This window comes from Myotis yumanensis, unplaced genomic scaffold (genome assembly GCF_028538775.1).
Source record: "Myotis yumanensis isolate MYYU_CA2020_CCGP unplaced genomic scaffold, mMyoYum1.0.hap1 SCAF_2, whole genome shotgun sequence".
NCBI lineage: Eukaryota > Metazoa > Chordata > Mammalia > Chiroptera > Vespertilionidae > Myotis > Myotis yumanensis.
The window spans coordinates 19,554,565-19,575,834 of record NW_027223753.1 but is presented as its reverse complement, the minus strand read 5'-3'; the positions used below and the strand labels follow the sequence as shown (position 1 = coordinate 19,575,834).

Here is a 21,270-nt window from a genome sequence, read left to right as displayed (position 1 = left end):
GCTACTTGGCTCTTGTTATTTTATTTTATTTTATTTTTCAGTTGATCAGCATAGTTGGTTCTCTAGCCAGGATCTCCAGCCAAGTTCTGATCTTATTATATTTTTTTCATCAAAGCCACTAGTAGACTCTTGGTGTCATTTTGCAAGATTTGGAGCCTATCTTAGAAATCTTACCAAAGAAGTGGCTTAAAACATCATCTTCAAACCTTGCTGGTTGTCTGAATTATAGCTCTTAGCTGAAGGACTCAGTACAAGTGCTTTAATTGCCCCCTATTCTAATTCAGCGGTCGCCAACCTTTCAGACCTCACGGACCACCGCTGTTTTAGAAGGTAAATATAAAAAGGAAGATAGGGAAATATTTTAGGCTTAAGGCAACAAATTATTTTCAAATATTTCATCCACTGCTTGCTTAGCCCCTTTCATTCAACATAAAGTCAAAGTTCTGAAAAGTTTAAAGGCACGTATTTGAGCCGCTTCTTTATTTACATAGTAGAGGCTCGGTGCATGAAATTTGTGCATGGTGTGTGTGTGTGTGTGTGTGTGTGTGTCCCTCCCTCAGCCCAGCCTGCACCCTCTCCAATCTGGGACCCCTCGAGGGATGTCTGACTGCCCCTTTAGGCCCGATCCCAGTGGGTAGTCGGACATCCCTCTCACAATCCAGGACTGCTGGCTCCCAACCACTCACCTGCCTGCCTGCCTGATCACCCCCTAACCACTCCCTTGCCAGCCTGATCGATGCCTAACTGCTTCCCTGCTGGCCTGATTGCCCCTAACTGCCTTCCCCTGCCGGCCCGGTTGCCCCCAACTGCCTTCCCGTGCTGGCCCGATCACCCTAAACTGCCCTCCCTTGCCAACCTGGTCGACCCTAACTGCCCTCCTCTGCCAGCCTGGTCGCCCCTAACTGTCCTCCCCTGCTGACCTGGTTGCCCCCAACTGCCCTCCCCTACAGGCCTGGTCCCCCCCAACTGCTTTTCCCTGCTGGCCTGGTTCCCCTACAACTGCCCGCCCCTGCAGGCCTGGTTGCTCCCAACTGCCCTTCCGTGCCGGCCCAGTCACCCCTAACCGCCCTCCCCTGCGGGCCTGGTCGCCCCCAACTTCCTTCCCCTGCAGGCCTGGGTCCCCCCCAACTGCCCTCCCTTGCAGGCCTGGTTCCTTCCAGCTGTCCTCCTCTGCTACCTGATCGCCCACAACTGCCCTCCCCTGTTGGCCATCTTGTGTCCACATGGGGGTGGCCATCTTGTGTGTTGGAGTGATGGTCAATTTGCATATTGCTGGTTTATTATATAGGATGAAAGTATTAGTTGGTAATTGAGTGTTTTAAGAGATTAGCCAAAACCGGTTTGGCTCAGTGGAGAGAGCGTCGGCCTGTGGACTCAAGGGTCCCAGGTTCAATTCCGGTCAAGGGCATGTACCTGGGTTGCGGGCTCATCCCCAGTAGGGGATGTGCAGGAGGAGGCTGATCGATGTTACTCTCTCATCGATGTTTCTGGCTCTCTATCTCTCTCCCTTCCTCTCTGTAAAAAATCAATAAAATAGATAAAAAAAAAAAAAAAGAGAGATTATCTTTGTAGTACTGAGGAAGGCTCACTAACCTTTGGGTTTTGGAGCCCTGCTTCTACATTGGTTTATGATCTTGCATGACCTATTTGCTCCACCTGCAGGAGGGCAGCATTATTTGTAAAGAGGAGAACAGTTCTAATTAGAAAGTACTTTGAGAGCCTTTGACAGAAAAGGCACTTTATTCTGTGTAATTGGTTTTCTAACTTAAAAACTAAGGACTTTTTTTTCTTTTTAAGATTACTTAATGTTTTATATGTGGTAAACTTGACAGCTTTCAAGAACGTTAAGATAGTAGTGATTATTTCTGGGGGAAACGGAATGTATTTAGATGTGTATTTAGATGTTTTAGGAAACTGAAGCATAGAAAAACTTACTCTAGGTAATAGACAAATTTGACACCTGAGGAAGGAAATCTGGAAAGCACGCCTGTATATAATGAATACTGAATACTGACACGTTCCGTTCCCTGAAAGTAGAATAAAGTGAGATATCTATAATAATAAAAACATAATATGCTAATTAGACCGGACGTCCTTCTGGATGACCTTCCAAACGAAGCCGGGGCTGCGAGGGAAGCCTGGGTCCCAGCTGCCAGAGGGAAGCCGGTGCCAGCATCCGGGGGAAGGAAGGCCTACCTACTCTTTCACAAATTTCATGCATCGGGCCTCTAGTATTTAAAATATAGCTTTAGGTTCTAATCAGACATTACATGGGAATTCTATCCATTAGTGTGAGACAGCAGAATGACTTGTAGAGAGAGGAATGTGATAGTGATTTGGAGAGCTGGTAACCCAAAGAATGGCATAACTTGGTGAGATAGAGTTCTCACTGGCCTAGAACTTTGAAGCCACAGCTCCCAGTCTTGGCTCAGACATTCATCTTCTTTGGACTTTTTTTTTCCATCTGTAAGACAAAGTGGGAGTAGATAGTGTTCCAGGATCCTTTCAAATCTAAGATTCTTGGATTTTGCCCATAACTCTGTTTTTAAAAATATACAAGACAACACACACCTGAAACCTATATGTTCATGTTGACCAATGTCACCCCAGTAAGTTTAATAAATAATAAAAAAATACAAAAAATACAAAACAGTTTATTTTTGGGCTTTCTATTCTGTTTCATTGACCCGTATGCCTATTTTTATGTTAGGACCATGCTGTTTTGATTACCATGGCCTTGTAGTAGATATTAGATAGCATGATACTTCCAATTTTATTCTTTTTTTCTCACGGTTGCTGAGGTTATTTGGGGGTCTTTTGTGGTTTCATATATGTTTTTGAAATATTTTTCTAGTTCTGTGAGATATACTATTGTATTTCAATAGGAATTGTGTCGAATCTATAGATTGCTTTTGGTATGGACATTTTAATGATGTTAATTCATTCTTCCTATCCATGAACATGGTATATGCTTCCACTTATTTGTGTTTTCTTTAATTTCTTCAGTATCCGATAATTTTCCAAGTAAAGGTCTTTATGGTTAATTAATATTTGACAAAGGCGGCAAGAACATACAATGGGGTAGAGACAGTCAAGTTAATAAATGGTGTTGAGAATATTGGACAGATACATGCAAAAAAATTGAAACTAGACCACCTCCTTATCCTATACACAAGAATAAACTCAAAATATATTAAAGACATAAATGTAGGTCCTGAAACCATTAAGATCCTAGAAGAAAACATAGGCAATAAAACCTTTGACATTTCTCATAGAAATATATATATATTTTGGTAAATTGCCTTGGACAAGGAAAACAAAAGACAAAATAAACAAATGAGACACATAAAACAAAAGCTTTTGCAGAGCAAAGGAAATCAACAAAATGAAAAGACAACCCACTGAATGGAAGAACATATTTGCCAATGATGCATCTGAGAGGGGGTTAATATCTAAAATTTATAAAGAACTTGTACAGCCCTAGCTGTTTGGCTCAGTGAGTAGAGCATCAGCCTGCAGACTGAAAGGTCCTGGGTTCGATTCCGGTCAGCGGCACATGCCCAGGTTGTGGGCTCGATCCCCAATAGAGGGCGTGCAGGAGGCTGCCGATCAATGATTCTCTATCATCATTGATGTTTCTATCTCTCTCCCCCTTCCTCACTGAAATCAATAAAAATATATTTTTAAAAAAACCCAAAAAACTTGTACAACTCAACACAGAGAAAACAGTCCAATTAAAAAATGGTAAATAACTTGAATAGACATGTCCGCAAAGAGGACATACAGATGGCCAATAAATGTATGAAAATATGCTCAATGTCACTAATCATCAGAGAAATGCAAATGAAAACCACAGTGAGATAATACATCACTCCTGTCAGAATATCTATCATTAATAAATCAGTAAACAAGTGTTGGTGAGGATGTGGAAAATAGGGAACCCTTGGGCACTTGGTGGGGATGTAGATTGGTGTAGCTATTGTGGAAACCAGTATGGAGCTAACTCAGAAAATTAAAATGAAGCTGACTTATGACTCAGCGATTCCACTTCTGGGGATATATCTGATGAAACCTGAAACACTAATTTGGAAGACCATATATCACCCCTGGGTTCATTGCAGCATTATTTACAATAGCCAAGATTGGAAGCAGCCCAAGTGCCCGTCAGTAGATAAGTGGATAAAAAAGCTGTGGCACATTTACATAACAGAATACTACTCTGCTGTAAAAATGAAGGAAATCTTATGTTTTGTGACAGCATTTATGCTAAATAAAATAAGCCAGTGAGAGAAAGACAAATTCCATATGATTTCACTTATATGTGGAATCCAGTGAACAAAATAAAAATAGAAATAGACTTGCCAAAACCGGTTTGGCTCAGTGGATAGAGCGTCAGCCTGCGGACTGAAAGGTCCCAGGTTCGATTCCGGTCGAGGGCATATACCTGGGTTGCGGGCACATCCCCAGTAGGAGATGTGCAGGAGGCGGCTGATTGATGTTTCTCTCTCATCGATGTTTCTAACTTTCTATCTCTCTCCCTTCCTCTCTGTAAAAAATCAATAAAATATATTAAAAAAAAAAAAAAAAAAAAAAAAAATAGAAATAGACTTATAAATACATAAAACAGCCTGACAGCTCTCTCCCAGGGAGCTGGGTGAAAAAGATGAAGGGACCAAAAAACAAACAAATAAACAAAAAACCCAAATGACACAGGCAACAGTATGGTCATTATCAAAAGGGGATAAATGGTGGCGGAAAGAGACTTGACTTTGGGTGGTGAGCCTACAATGTGCTGTAGAGTTGTACACTTGAAACCTGTACACTTGAAACCAATGTCACCCCAATAAATTCAATAAAGAAAACAAATCAAAAACAGAAATAGTTCTCCTTTTTCTAGGATATTCATGGGGCATCTAAAAGATGCCTTTTTAGAATGACTTTGCCCGGGTGGTGTAGAGGTTTCGTAACTTTCATTGTATTCTCTAAGACGCATTCACCAGTCTGCAGCTGCCTAAGACATTGGCTGTCCACTAGGGCTTGTGGGCTTGGTAATTCTGAAATCAAGACAAGGGAGAGCCTAATGTGGATACCAAGTCTTAAATTCTTTCCCCATATCTTTCCATCATGGCAAACAGAATGGTTCATAGAATTGGAGGCTTTTGGGTAGCCAAAAGTACTTCCCAGATCTACAGCTCTTCTTCACACTGGCAATTCCTTGCAGAGTATCATAAGAGTAACTAAGGTGACTCCAAAATGGATTGAATTTTGGAAAGGAGAGATATTGTCCGCCTGCAAGATCATTCAACCTTTCTTGCAGAAGGGAGGAAAAAGTAATAGTGCCTTGTCATGTATTAATATAAAAATATCTGACCAAGCAGTGTAACAAATCTGTTTTTCCCCAAAATGTAGCTTTTGAGTACAGATAGTAATGCTAAAAGCTGCTTTACTTTCATACTTTGTATTAATACTGTGAGAATGTTCACCTGTCCGAATTCAAATAACAGACTTGGAGACAGAAGTATGGCAAAAATGAGACGTTTAATACATTCTCGAGAGCGGGTGTACAGGCATTCCTGGCGCAGCAAACCTAGCCTATTTATTCAGTCCCTCCTCCCGTTCCTCATTGGCTGAGTACTATGGGGTCACCTGTTTCCTCATATGCCTCCCTTTGGGCCATTAAAAAAAAATTGGTCTGAGGCCTTTTCAAGTTGCCTCCACCTCCCCCGTCTAGCTGAGGCAGGCACCTGGTTGGCTTGTGGGGAGGCACCATGCTGCTGGCACACGTCCACAGTTCTTTGTTCCCATGTCCTCTTCTCTCCTCCCTACATTCTGTTTGTCCTGGGAGAATTCAGCAACTGTTTCCATCAAAAGCCAACCATGCCTGGAGATGGATCTCAGAGGCCCATTTCCTACAATACCATTTAGTTGTTGGGGCATTTTTGACATCGTGCTTTTAAAATGGAATGTTTAGAGAAAACATAGTTAGCCAGGCCAAGTAAACTAGAGGAAGGCAATTTTACTTAGTAACTTTTCTGTATTAGATTAATGACTGTGTTAGAGGTGAAGTGACCTCTTCACGAGTCTTATTTGGAAAAGTTATAGTTTGGGGATTGAACATTTTAAGGAATTAGATAAGAAGGTGTTTTCTAACCCTGAGAATGTGGGTACAAATGGCATTTGGAACCTGTTTCCCAGTCCTGTCCTGTCACTTTGAGACCTGTGTGGAACCCCACTCATTCCAATATCTGCTTTCTATCCTGCACTGGGCAATCTAGGCAGACCAGGCAGACTTACAACCATGTATTTTGAGCTGTCTTGGAATGTTTGTGGCAAAACATGCTCCTTTGAAGCAGAATATAACTGATCCACATACTGCATAACCTGTCTTCATTTAATTTCTCCCCTTTGGTCCTCCTTTGGCTAAATGTTTTCATTCACATAAAGTATACTTTATATGAGTAGAGGTAATTCAACTAAATAACTAAAATAAAACATTAACACTTAAGACACCTTGGTATTGATTTCATTACCTATGTCAATCTCCCAACAGGTTTTTGTGAGATATCAGTACCGTTTTTTTTTTTACATGAGGAAAATTAGTCCTAAGGTCACGTGATTCTAGCTAAGGTCATAAGTGTCAAGATGTTGGATTGACTAAGTTTTATTTTATTAGGCTCAGAAATAATAGCTGCAATATATTGAACATATATGATTTTCCAGGCACTGTGCTAATCACTTCATATACATTACTATCTTCACCGTGGCCCTTCAATATTTTGATGCCTTGTTATAGACCAGGCAAAAAGTGATTACAGAGGTTAACGTGATCATGAGGTAGCTGTTTGAACGCAGATCTCGATCCAAAACCCGAATTTCTGTTCATTTCTGCATGCCCAAAGCCTACCCATTATTCAAAATTCAGCCTTAATTATCAGCTCCTCTATAAAAGTTGTCTTATTATTAATTAAATTTTTTTATTATTTTAAATTTATCTTTATTATTGAAAGTATTACAGATGTACCCTTTAAACATTTTTTTTTTTTAAATTTCAGAGAGGAAGGGAGAGGTAGAGAGAGAGAAATATCAATGATGAGAGAAAATCATTGATAGACTGCCTCCTGCATGCCCCACATGGGACCGAGCCCACAACCTGGGCATGTGCCCTGACTGGGAATCGAACCATGACCTCCTGGTTCATAGTTCAATGCTCAACCATTGAGCCATGCCGGCTGGGCCAGATGTACCCTTTTTAAATAAAAGCTTTCTTGCTCTCACCAACCAGAAGCTATGGAAATGAATTTAAATAGCAAGTTATTTGTATCATTCTTAATGGCTCTAGTTTATTTTATACATAATGGTTTGTGTAAATGTTTTCTATTTGATTGCACTTAAGTTTGTTGAGGGCAGGGGCTTCAGCTAATAATATACTTTGTAAATAATGGATGCCTAATATATTGTTTTGAGTGAAACTTACAGCAGTAAATACCTTTTTCTAAGCATGGATTCCTCTTTGTTTTCTCTTTATTGGCCTCTCCTCAAGGTACCATAGTTCAATTATGAAAGTATTTGTCTGTATGCTCTGTTCAGAGTACTTTTTTACCCTTAGGGATAAGGAGTATTTGAAAGGGGAGGATGAGGAACAGATATAACTGAAAAACATTTATTCAACCTTCTCTGCAAATTTTTATATTTTTGAACTATTAGATAATTACTTTTGTTTAATACAGATCAATAGGACACTTTCTCTGGGCCATTTGCTGGGGTATGGAAATGTCCTTATTACATATACACTACCAGACATAAGGGTATTTAATAAACTGAAATTATTTTTGTTATATTTCTTGTTTAAGCATGTGTTAGACTGTGTTGTGTATAATTCTCATATATTGTTATTTTATTGATGAGGAACCAGAGCACCAAAGTTTAATTCATTGTCTCTTGGTTAATTAATGCATTCTGTGGTTTTCATAACAAAGCACGTAGAAGTTTATTTTTTCTATTGGTCTTCGCAATACATATATAGTAGCCATATCTATGAAATATCCATCTCCTGGAATGCATGAAAAGGGAGCTTGTCCATATATGGCATACTGAGATCCTTGCCAATTAAATAATAAAAAAATAACTCTGAGGCTGACTGGATATGAGTCGGGTAGATCATGAAGCAATCTAGATGTTTTCATGGTTTTATTTGTGAGCTTTACAGGTTTCTTAAGTAATCTGGAAGCTTATCTTTGGTGCACTGGGCTCTCAGGAACTATAACAAAAATCATTTATATAACTATTAAAGTCTAGATGTAGTATAACATGAATGTAGTTATGTTATAGATCAAACCATACGCTTATACATATATGAAAACAAATGGCCTTATTTATAGGTAAATAGCAGAGGTGACATAGTCTTCTGTTTACTTACATGCTTTTCCTGTACCCTGCAGAAAAAGCCTGGGTCATTGGGCATTTCTTCATATTTTGAACATAGTTTGCTGTCTGTCAAGTTTTACGAATAGTTTCGTTTGACTGTGTTCCAATAACTTGAACTAGGAAGGTATAAAGAAAATTTTATTTTCAGTGGATTTCACAGTGGAGAAAGGATTACTGTGGAGTTTGCCCTAGGTTAATTTATCACAAAATAACATGGAGATTGAGATGTTAATAGTAACTGAATTTTTTTGAAGAGCATGTTTTATGAAAGTACAGCCAGTGTCATTTTTGTGTTTCTTTTCAAGGATAAATTTGTTAACGTTGAATGTGTTCTTTGTGTGGTTAAAAACACTGGGAAACCCCTGTGCTCCTTTGAGTAGAATGCATTCTCACACTAATCATCAATTGAAGAACTGTTTGCAATTTTATCTAATTTGGGTTCTAAAATTGAGGAGCTACTAAATTTTTCTTATTTGATTGCTTTTTTTTACTCCAGCAACCCACAGTGGACCTTCAGGACAACCTTAAAACTTTACCATTGAACTTGTAAACTTAAACTTGCAACACCATCTTCTGACATATTTGTATCTTGTTTTTCGTCTAGTTTTGCACTCAGTTGATTCTACAGAATCAATTGCTGATTAAAAGAACTTCAATGATAGACTGGCTTATGTATACTTAGTGACTTCATTCTTGATTATCGTAATGGGCTATGAGTCTTCACTTTTGAAATTACATAGCTTTATTTTTTAACTAGAGGCCAAGTGCACAAATTCGTGCTCCAGTGGGGTCCCTCGGCCTGGCCTTCGGGATCATGCAGAAACTGGCTCTCCAACATCCCCTGAGGGGTCCCAGATTGCGAGATGGCGCAGGCCAGGCCGAGGGACCCCACCACCTATGCATGATTGGGACTGGGGAGGGACCGTGGGAGGGCTCCAGGGCATGTCCAGACTATCTCACTCAGTCCGGATCGGCCGGACCCCAGCAAAAAGCGAACCTACCAGTTGGAGCATCTACCCCCTGGTAGTCAGTGCACTTCATAGCGACTGGTCAACCAGCCAACTGTCTGTCCCTTGGGTGGTCAGTGCACGTCATAGCGAGCGGTTGAACGGCCTTAGCATATCATTAGCATTATGATATGCTTTGATTGGTTGAACGGACGACTGGACACTTAGCATATTAGGCTTTTAGTGTATAGGATAGGATGCTTGGAAAACTGAGAGAGGCATCTAAGCAGCGGTTCGTACATTCCTTGCCCCCATTTCTATAGGTCTCTTCTCTAACCATTTTTGCCTAGATTACCGTAGTGACCTCTTTGCTTAGCCTCCCAGCATCCAAATGCTTTCCATTACCCCATTTTATGGAGAAATGTCAGATTAATCTTTTAAAATTAGTTTTTATGATGTTACTCCCTAATGGATTAGAGCCCAACTTGTCGGTGTTCCATAAAGACTCTCTGGTGACTGGACTAGTTGTGCTTTTTCACCTCCTTACTCCTTTCCTATGTCAATACCAGCCTTTTTTATTGGTGGACACCTGCCCCAATTGTTTTCATTTCTAGCTTTGCTCTTTATGGAAAGCCCTTTTCACTGTCTTCTCACTCTCAATCTCCCCTCAGTCCCCCAGCCCCCTTTAAGGCATTCCTCGACCTGTCCTATCTCAGGTTATTGTTCCTTTCTTTATCTGTAGTGGATTGTAAAGTTTAACATTCTGTACCATACTATTAGTGTGTTTACTCTAAAACGCTCTGTAACTGTATCAGTTTGACTCCTGGTAGTTTTTATTTTTAATCATTTCTTTCAGGGCAAAGAAGTCTTTTACTACTTTCATTATTCCAGTAGTGGCTAATGCAGGCTATTCAAGTAATAGTGTTTACATCAGTAAGTACTTGAGATGCTGAAACTTTTAAATTTTTTCAGTAGCCAGAAAAGTAGTATTGGTCTTCAGATGTAGGAGAGAAGATTAAATTAGATCATATTGTCCAAGCCTAAGTAATGTCATCCTTATTGGAAGGACATTAGATACAACTATAAACAGTGCTTATGAAAAGTAGTTAATAACTTGGCAAAATATTTTTAAAAAATTTGTTAATTTTTCCCTGGCTGGTTTGACTCAGTGTATAGAGCGTTGGTCTGTGGACTGAAGGGTCCCAGGTTCCATTGCAGTCAAGGGTACATGCCCCGGTTGTGAGCTCTGTCTCCAGTAGGGGGCGTGCAGGAGGCAGCCGATCAATGATTCTCTCTCATCATTGATATTTCTCTCTCCCCCCCCTTCCTTCCTCTCTGAAATCAATAAAAATTTAAAAAATAAAATAATTTAAAAATAAAATATAATAATTCCCCCTTAAAAAATAAAAAAATTTGTTAATTTTATGTATGGCATAATTGTAATTATGAAAAAGAAAAGAAACTGTCCCCCCCCCCTCCCTTTTTTTTTTTTTTTAGAGGGCCAGAATAGATTTTAACCAAAAAGATATTTAGTTAGGAACCTATAAGTATGGGCATTTGTTTTCAGTAGTAATTATCTTGCCACATAAGCTAAAAAAATTTTTTTTTAAACAAATGGATTAGTGACATTTTTAAAAATTGATTTTTTTTTAGAGAGAGGAAGGGAGAAAAAGAGAGAAAAACATTGATATGAGGGTGAAATGGATTGGCTGCCTCTTGCACATTCCCATATCGGGGATCTAGCCTACAACCCTTTTTAAAAAATATATTTTTATTGAGTTCAGAGAGGAAGGGAAGAGGGAGAGAGAGATAGAAACATCAGTGATGACAGACAATCATTGATTGGCTGCCTCCTGTGCCTGCAACCCGGGCATATGCCCTTGATTGGAATTGAACCGGGGACCCTTCAGTCCACAGGCCGATACTCTATCCACTGAGCAAAACTGGCTAGGGCCGTGGTCGGCAAACTGCGGCTCGCGATCCACATGCGGCTCTTTGGCCCCTTGAGTGTGGCTCTTCCTAAGCCTTAGGAGTAGCCTAATTAAGTTAATAACAGTGTATCTACCTATATAGTTTAAATTTAAAAAATTTGGCTCTCAAAAGAAATTTCAATCGTTGTACTGTTGATATTTGGCTCTGTTGACTAATGAGTTTGCCGACCACTGGTAGGGCAACCCCCAACCTTTTGGTGCATGGATGACACCCAACTAACTTAACCACACCAGCCAGGGCTAGGCTAAAAATTTTAAGAAGTAATTACTAGATGCAGATTGTGATGCTGCCTAGTAGAGAAATGTGAAAAAATTATAGCAAATGTTGATTCTAGAAATTTTTTTGGTGATTTGAAATAAAACAAAAATGTAATAGCAACATTTAAAAATAATCTTGCCCAGTCCAGTGTGGCTCAGTAAATAGAGCATTGGCCCACACACCAAAGGATCTCAGATTGAATTCCCAGTCAATCTTTTCTTTAAGCCTTCTAAATTATACTTTAAAAAAATGTTTTTATTGATTTTGGAGCTTGATCCCCAGTAGGAAGCGTGCAGGAGGTTCCTCTCATTTGGTGTTTCTGTCTCTCCATCCCCCTCCCTCCCGCACCCTCTAAAATCAATAATGACATATTTAAAAAAATACTTGAAACATGTTATGAGTTCTTCCCTTAAAATTGCCATTAACTTTTGTCACTTAAAAATTAAGGTGAAGTGAAATGTGTCTACTTAAGAGAACATGTCTATTTATTTGTAGAGAATTCTGTATCACCATCATCTAAGTTTTTATTTATTAGAAAATCAGTTCCAAATCATAATAAAAGTAGATTTTGTAACAAGTCATCCATAATCCCATCACACTAACCTAGTTCAGTTTTTATTTTTCTTCCTGATCTTGATCTAAAAGGGAAAGAGGTATGATGAGAAGCATTATTTACATGTATATTTTACTTTTAAAATTTAATGTTATTTTACAAATATTGCATGTCATTATTATTATTTTCAAAATATATTTTTATTGATTTTGGAGAGGAAGGGAGAGGGAGAGATAGAAACATCAATGATGAGAGAGAATCATTGATCAGCTGCCTCCTGCATGCCCCCTACTGGGGATCGAGCCTGCAACCCAGGCATGTGCCCTTGATCGGAATCGAACCTGGGACCCTTAGTCCGCAGGCCCATGCTCTATCCACTGAGTCAAACCAGCTGGGCTCCATATCATTGTTATGGCTATTTTGGGTGAGCTTACATAGTACTTGGCAGCTGTCTATTGAACATTTACTTTGCTCCCAGTTTTTTTGCTCTTTTATGTTGAATGTAGAGTTTTTTTCTTTTGACTTTTTTGTCATTGAGATAAATTCTCAGGAATGAACATGATTCTTGATGTATATATTTTCTGATATAAAAAGAATTGTGACATTGAATGGATATACCTTTTCTTTAAGCCTTCTAAATTATACTTTAAAAAAATGTTTTTATTGATTTTAGAAAGAGGAAGGGTAAGGGATAAAGAGATACAAACATAGATTGGCTGCCTCTTGCACGCCCCCTACTGGGAATTGAGCCCTCAATCTGGGCATGTGTCCTAACCAGGAATCAATCCTGTGACCTCTTGGTTTATGGGTTGATGCTCAACCACTGAGCCACACCGGCCAGGCTAAATTATACTTTTACATTTAAATTGGTTTTGGTTAAAGCTTTAGTAATTATTTGAGTGTAGTTCATAGTATTTGTGAAAGCACTTTGTACACTATCTTACTTGATTTCACAACAACCCTCTATGGCAGTGGTTCTCAACCTTCCTAATGCCGCGACCCTTTAATACAGTTCCTCATGTTGTGGTGACCCCCCAGTTTCATTGTTACAAATTGAACATAATTAAAGCATGGTGATTAATCACAAAAACAATATGTAATTATATGTGTGTTTTCCGATGGTCTTAGGCGACCCCTGTGAAAAGGGCGTTCGACCCCCAAAGGGGTTGTGACCCACAGGTTGAGAACCGCTGCTCTATGGTATGGAGGGCTAGGTAAATCCCCTAAGGACATTAAGGTTTTGAGAAGGGATTTCTGAAAATTTTCACACATCACAGCTCTGACTAGAACATGTGACTGTCAGCAGAAACCAGTACAACTATTTCAGTCAGTTCTGAGCTCTCCTTTTTCTGAGTTAATATCTAATTCTTTTAATGTAATGAGATAGTTACTAAGAAATTAAAAATGGGGCGGAGGAGGGAGGTGTCGGTCTATATCTTACCAGCTAGTTAAAATATCAGGTATTTGACTTGATGATTGGCTGCATTCCAATGAAAGGAAGCTTGTGTTGGAAGTTTTCATTGCCATAACATGATCAGACCTGAGCATGGCTGCAGGGCTGTAGCTTTCCTGTGAATAGTATTCCTTAAGAAGCCACATTTCTGCTGAGGGACAGCTTTATGCAATCTATGTTGAGTCTATAAGCAGTGACCTAATATTTTATGCCTCTTGAGCAGAGTACTTGTTGGAATGTGCATTTAGTGTTGAGACCATTTGAAAAGTTCATTGATACTTCCGTATGCAAATATTAGTGATGGTATGGTCAAAACGCCCGGTCTTTAATAATCATCCTGTCTCTTAGTTTCTGCAAAGCTGTGGTCATGGTTCTTCTTGTAGTGTTTTGTGAGTGTTCTCAATTTTATGGGATTTGCACTGAAGTGGGCTGGGTGATGCTGTGCTGGGCACATGGGAGCATTTCATTGGCTAGTCAGTAGTTTTATCAGTATTATTAAAGAACAAAGTACTAGTTTGTTTTTTAAATAATAATAGCAGCTAATTTGTTGAATGGTTACTCTGCGTTTAGCATTATACATTTTACACTATCTCATTTAATGTTCATAACAGTTCATTTTATGGGTGAGAAAACAGAGGCATGGAGGGGTAAAATTCACACAGTTGGGATTTAAAACAGTTTAAAAAATGATTTCAGAGCACCTGTGTGCTTTACCACTATATTAGTCTTAAAATAAGAAGCCTAGAGGTTCTTGACATTCTCAGCCCTTAATTGTCTCTACCTCTGTTTAAAGGGCTCTTAGTAGGAGTTAATGTGATGATTGCGCAACTGTGGCTTTGTGTATGGTCTTTTTGTTACATGATAAAATAAAAAAGGTGTTTCTAATAAAAATTTAGAGGTTTCCCAAGCAGATAGCAGTATTTGTAAACCAATGCTTGATTTCTGTTTTGTTCTCCAGAAGCCTCATGACTAAGCTTGCTTGATTTCTTCTTTAAGTCTTTTCTTTTACAAACCTATAGTTCAAGCTGGGATAATAGTGTGTGTGTGTTTCTCCCAAAGATTTGAAAACAGAGGAGTGATTAGGAGTCCCATTTAATGGGATAATACAAAGAAGAGTACAAGGTCCTTCTGTTGCTGGGAGGATGTAGGCTCTCCCAAGTCTTGTTTCTCAGTAGGTCTTGAAAGGGCTTTAAATCTGCAAATCATAGATGATTGGATTATGAAATTAACCCCACGCTAACCAGAACTGCAAGAGACTAATGTAAGAAAACCATAATGTAGTTTACTAATTTATAAGGAGAAGTAATAACTCTCAAGTGGACAGGAGGATTGCATCCAGTGATCAGCATGCTTGGCTACAGGAGGAAGCCAAGTTCTTATAAAAAGTTTGCTTGGTAAGCAGATTTTGAGCCAGGGAAGTTACTTGGATGTTTTTAGTAGCTGCTGTAGTCAAGCTACTATCTAGCCTCTTGCATTAACTGCTTTTTATAAGGATAGAATTGTTTGTGCATCATATATATAAACATGCCAACTGGATAATAATGCCTACATCTGACTACCTGGGTCTCCTTTGCTTTTGTTGGACCAATTCCTAATTCCCATGATCTTCCTTTAGAATTGTCAAATCTTTTAATCCTCTTTTTACCTAAATTTTTTTTAAAGTGAAGTTTGTAAACCTCTGCTGTGATCTTTTTTTGTTTTTTAAATATATTTTATTGATTTTTTATAGAGAGGAAGGGAGAGGGATAGAGAGTTAGAAGCATTGATGAAAGAGAACCATCATGAGAGAGAAACATCGACTAGCTGCCTCCTGCACACCCCCCACTGGGGATGTGCCCGCAACCCAGGTACATGCCCTTGATCGGAATCGAACCTGGCACCCTTCAGTCCGCAGGCCGACGCTCTATCCACTGAGCCAAACCGGTTAGGGCTGCTGTGTTCTTTTTTGTTCTGTCAAAGAGCAGTATTTATTTTCAAGTTCTTGAGGGGGTAAGCATAACTCTCCTTTCATCCACTAGTTGCACTTCAGTTTTTGGTAATTGAATTGAAGTGTGGTTTAAGTGAAGGTTTGGCAGCTCCTGGCATTTATGCCAGTGGGTTGGTGAATCCTAGGATGTTTTAGCTAGTGCTGTGGATGACATAACCTCCAGAAAGTTGCTGCTGAATTTGAAATAACAGTTGGATACTCAACATCACTTTGCTGTATAATTCAGTAGATTACAGTATAGCTCCTTTTACGATGATCAGATTTGAATAATAATGTATTTTAGTTGACTCTTGAATATGTGATTGCTACTAACTGTCTGAGCTTAAACATCTCTGAGTTGATTTGATTTAGGAGAATATAAAAAAGCCATTCATTTTTAAAATAAGGGCTATTAGGGAGAACATGAAATGGAATGGATATAATTTTTTCCAAATTCAAAAGTACTTGGATTTTGGGTATTAGAACTAGAACAAGAAGTGCTTCTTGAAGTCAAACTCTTGAAGAAGTATTTTGAATATAAGAAAATACTATATATTGACAACTGTATCTGTTACCTATTGCTACATGACAACTTACTCCAAAATTTAGTGGCTTAAAACAACACAGGTTAAGCCTCACAGTTTCTGGAGGTCAAGAACCCAGTCATCGCTTGGCAAGAACCTCTATTTTAGAGTCCCTTGTGAGCTGCAGCCAGCCATCTCAAAGTCAATTGGGGAAAAGTCTGCCTCCAAGCTCACTCACATGGTTGATGTCAGGATTAAGTTCTTTACAAGTTGTTGGAGTGAGGGCCTCAATTCATAATGAATTGATGTCCAGTGACCTCTCGTGGTTCCAGCAGCTGGCTTCATCAAAGGGAGCATGCAAGATAGATGTGAGTAAGAGGGTAAGAGAGAGAAGTAGAAGCAAGACTGGTCAGTTTTTTATGACAACCTTGAGAGCGACAACCCATCACTTTTGCCTCATGTTATTCCTTAGAAGCAAGTCACAAGGTCTAGCCCACAGTAAAGAGAAGGAGATTACCAGAGGAATCATTTCAAATGCTGCTTACCACATACCTGAGGAGTGGGGATGGGTATGTTTTGGACAAAAGAAAGAAATAGTAGGTTCCATGTAAGATCCAGAGACTGAAGAGGTTTGCTAAGTTTGCTTCTGTCTTTGCTCATGTACTTTGGTGCAGTACTTTTCCTTTCCTTTCCACTTGCAGGGCACTCTTGTAACCCATAATTTCTACCTTTTTTCTCCCAGAATCAACATGCTGCCATCCTCTCTCCCACCTCCTTTTTCTTTATCTCTTACAGACTTGCCTTTTCAGTGCCTGCTGTTTTCATTGATAATAGTAATTGGATCTTCTTGTTGCCACTCTGCCAAAGCATAAGGAGTTCTAGTACTTTTGGGGCTGTTCCTAGCATCTACTTAGGATTTATATTTATACCAATTGTTAATAGTGGGACATATGGCCTCTTGGTATCTGACTAGGGTCATGAGTTTTGATGTGTGTTCCTATGAGATTTGTTTGTATTTATCCCTACTTTGAAATAGAATCTTCACTTTTTAGTACCTTTCTATGTTGTACTAGTATAGTTGTTTCCTTTGAGAGAATTTCATCTGGAAACAGCCTTGTTTATATGTTCACCTGCTTTTGCTAGCTTTGTGTTATGACAGCCTGGCAAGCTATAGTGAAAGATGACAGGATTCCAGAAGCCATTTTTGAAGTCTTGAGTTCAAGGACTGCTACTCTTAGTAAGCAGTTTGACCAATTATGGACAGATTATATTATTTTGCACATGGAGTTTGGTACTTACACAATCTTTTCCTTGAGGTTTGAATAAAGATTTTCCAATTTGTGTAGAGAGGGATGAGCACTATAATGAATATTTTTGACATTTTTTTTTAAATATGTTTTATTGATTTTTTACAGAGAGGAAGGGAGAGAGATAGAGAGTTAGAAACATCGATGAGAGAGAAACATCGACCAGCTGCCTCCTGCACATCTCCCACTGGGGATGTGCCCGCAACCCAAGTACATGCCCTTGACCGGAATTGAACCCGGGACCCTTCAGTCCGCAGGCCGACGCTCTATCCACTGAGCCAAACCGGTTTCGGCAATAATGAATATTTTTGATCACCTTTGCTCTCTTTCCACAAATTAACCAACTAGTGAGGTGTCCCTTATGCTGACATTCTTCTGGTACAGAGGAGAAGTTGATGGGAACTTCTCTTTGCTCACACTCCCTATAAAATAGAGGAGAAAAATCAAAATGTTAGTTGGAAAGGGACAACCAATCGGGAAGTAAATTCTGTTTGTAATCTTCTGAGAGGGCATTTTTGAGACTAAAAGGAGAAGTTGTTTAAAAACAAGAATTCTTGAATTGTGCTTGAGTAGTTCTCATTAATTTGCAGTGTCCCTTCTGTGATTTATAGCTATTTTGCCTTGATGTAATGCCATTGAATACATTTATTGAGAACCTGCTATGTGGCAGGCATTGTGCTAGGCACTCATCAACAGAACTAATCATCCCAACAACCTGGAAAATATTTTCTTTATCAGTACAAAGAGATGAGGCACCCAGGACAGTTCAGTGATTTGTCCTAGGATACACATCCAAGTTGTCTGGTCTAAGGCTTCCTTATTCCACTACTTAGCTATTGTCTGGGCTCTTTCTCTTGTTTGTTCCTTCCCTGCTTCCCAAATCTCAAGTTAAGAGACTAGCTCTCTCATTGTTTCCCCCTAAGAATGAATCCAAGGGGCTCACTAGGAATTGACTGCTTATAACTACTTATCTTCAAGCAAATCTATGCTTCTGTGTATTAAAATGCCAGACCTAAATCTGTATTCTGTCATGATCTTGTTGGCTTAGAAATAAATTAGGACCTGAGGAGGAAAGTGTGGGAAACTGCTTTGGTCCAGGTAGTAGTAGCCCATGTCTATCAGATTTATAGAGCTAGATTAACTAGATTTAAAATATGCTGAGAAATGTAGAATTTCTGCTTGGAAAGTTGAGATTTATTTTAGTGAGGGCAAAGTTGAGTTATTCCTCCATTATCATTGGGTTATGGGTTTTAAATCGGAAAGATAGACATTTATTATCGAGGAGAGCAAATGTTTTGTTCCTCCTGGGTTTTAACTCTGTACCTCTGAGACATTCAACTCTCCAGGTGTGCTCATTTATGCTCAAAAGCAGTGATTAAGTACTATCTCAAACACCTGAGTTTCTTGTCTGACTAGTAGCAGCTGAAATGAAAACATAATTAGAGGAAATAAAGAGGGACATTTTAGTAAGTAAAGCTGATGACCAGAATGAAGAATGATGGCATTCTAGTGGAATTTTATTTTGTAACTCTGGTCACGAATGCTTTGCTCTTGTGTAAAACTGTACTGTGTTTTGCTTGAAGGCTACTTTGCATTTCTTTGGTTGAAGCTAGTTTAAAGTTCTCACATTATAAGTTTATGGCCAGTGATGCCTGCATTTCTACGAAGTATAGAATGTTTTGTGAAGTCACTTTAATGACATTACTAAGTATTGTTAAAATTAATTGAGGTTAGGAGGTTTTATGTCTCTTCCAGTGATGGGGAAAGACAGCTGTTCTGTCTTTCCAAAAATTTTGGAATAGGTTAATGATGTGGTTGGGAAGTTTTTTTTGTTTGTGTTTTTCTTTCTGGTGATCAAAGTTTTTTAGTTAATAGAATCTCTGTATATAAAGGAGGTGGATTTTGCCTGTAGCATTCTGAGTAACTGTATGGTCAGTTAGTACACATGTGGGCAAAAGTGTTTTAGTAGTTGTAGGTATTTTTCTTTTTTCAATAAGAGACTTCTTAGCAAGCAGTTAGCTAATAGGTCTAATATGAGTCCCCTTCCCCCCTTTAAAAAATCTTGGCATAGGTTAAGTGAAAAATTCTAGATATTTAAGCTGAGCCTCTATTGTGATGGCCTGATCTGTGCAGGGCCCTCCCCACCTTCTACCCTTGCCATAGACCTCTCTGTGACTTTTGCCAAATGTACAGTAGTGTTCTGACCACAATCTGTGTAGCCAGAACACTGTGACTAAAAACTTTCAGGGCACGTGAGCATCTTCAGTACCCTTGTCTAAAAGAAAGTGTTGACTGCTGTACTTTCATCCTTTATGAATTCTTTAAAAGCGTCTATTATTTTTAATTTGCAGCAGCTCTTGCCAGGTAAAAAGTTTTGGGAAACAGATGAATCCAGCAAAGATGGACCAAAAGGAATATTCCTGGGTGATCAATGGCGAGACAGTGCCTGGGGAACATCAGGTAATCTAGATCTAGCATCTGTACTGTGATTTATGCCTGTCTTAGAGCTCCTTTCCTCAGCAATTGGCAAGTCATAAATTGTACATCAGTGACATAAGCATGTCAAGCAGTGTCCTGTCCTGTAATATAATTACCATGAAGGAGCTTATGTGATATAATTTATTAAAGCATAATTAAGCAAAATCAAATCTTCAGTATTTTATTGAAGTGCTAGCCACAGGGGAATGGTCTTATTTTAAATGACCATAATTTCAGCTATAACTTCTTGTTCTGTACTGCTGTCAGCATACGTAGAATTAGAAAATCCATGCCTGCCATTTGAAGTCATGCTTCTTTTTCCTCCCCTTGCCCCCCTGCATAATGTGTATGGGATGATCTATCTGTGAATGTGGGTGAGGCCAAAATCAAGTCACTGGGCACAGATGCTCTTCTGACAGATTACCCTTGAAGAGGGATGGGGAGAACTTGTAGAGGCAGACACACTGACAGCAGAAAGAAATGATAGATCACAGGGAGGAAGGAGACAGAAAATCCAAAAGCTGATGTGCTGTTATAGCACAATATAAGAATGGAAACTCAGATAACAGCAAGTCATCAGAAGAATCAAATTATGTTTAAAAAGGGCAGTAAAGTCATATTTTGTTTTAGTAATATCACCAATAAAATACATTAAAAAGAAATTCTATCACTTGAAAGGAGCAAACATTAATTTATTCACTTAGCTAGGAAAACCAGTTATGTGAACTGCTGTATTGCTCTGCTATCCTGGATATATGAGGGGTGTGTTCCGTTTTCTTAGTTATTTAGTATATTATATTTAGGGAAAAACACAATAGGAGGTTTTGGCTCAGCTGACCATGGCAGGTTTCCTGATTCCCAGTCATTGGTTTATCCTTGAGACATCACTCATAATTTGTTTGAGCCTCTGGCTGCACTGTATCATGCTTGTGTATCTTTTTTGTAGATCATTCAGTTTCCCAGCCAATCATGGTGCAGAGAAGACCTGGTCAGAGTTTCCATGTGAACAGTGAGGTCAATTCTGTACTGTCCCCACGGTCGGAGAGTGGGGGACTAGGCGTTAGCATGGTGGAGTATGTGTTGAGCTCATCCCCGGGAGATTCCTGTCTAAGAAAAGGAGGATTTGTAAGTTGGCTTGAGGAACTTGTTCCTATATCTCTCTTTTTTAACCCCCAAAACAAAACATGCCTGTTTAGTTTCCTTAGATATTCACACCACTAATTAGAGGGTATTATAAAAACACTTACTGAAATTAGTAGGGTATGTAAACCAAACTATTAAACATAGAGAAATGATATTTTTTTGGGACACATTGATAGCAATGTGAGGTAGGAATTGAAATCTAGATTTCAGTTCATTGGTCTATCA

The 21,270-nt window shown here is 39.1% G+C and overlaps 1 protein-coding gene across 11 annotated transcripts in view; it reads left to right on the top strand.

Moving 5' to 3' along the window:
• The window catches only part of PUM1 (pumilio RNA binding family member 1), a 123,148-nt gene that overhangs the window by 23,215 nt on the left and 78,663 nt on the right, over nt 1–21,270 (top strand). For 8 of the 11 annotated variants that reach the window (XM_070404573.1, XM_070404572.1, XM_070404570.1 and 5 more), the window contains 2 exons: nt 19,776–19,884; nt 20,849–21,027. The exons of 2 other annotated variants lie outside the window; for them this stretch is intronic. In XM_070404573.1, the coding sequence (XP_070260674.1) occupies nt 19,776–19,884; nt 20,849–21,027 (288 nt within the window). The remainder of the gene's footprint in view (nt 1–19,775; nt 19,885–20,848; nt 21,028–21,270) is intronic. One more of the 11 variants, XM_070404568.1, reaches the window with a different exon arrangement.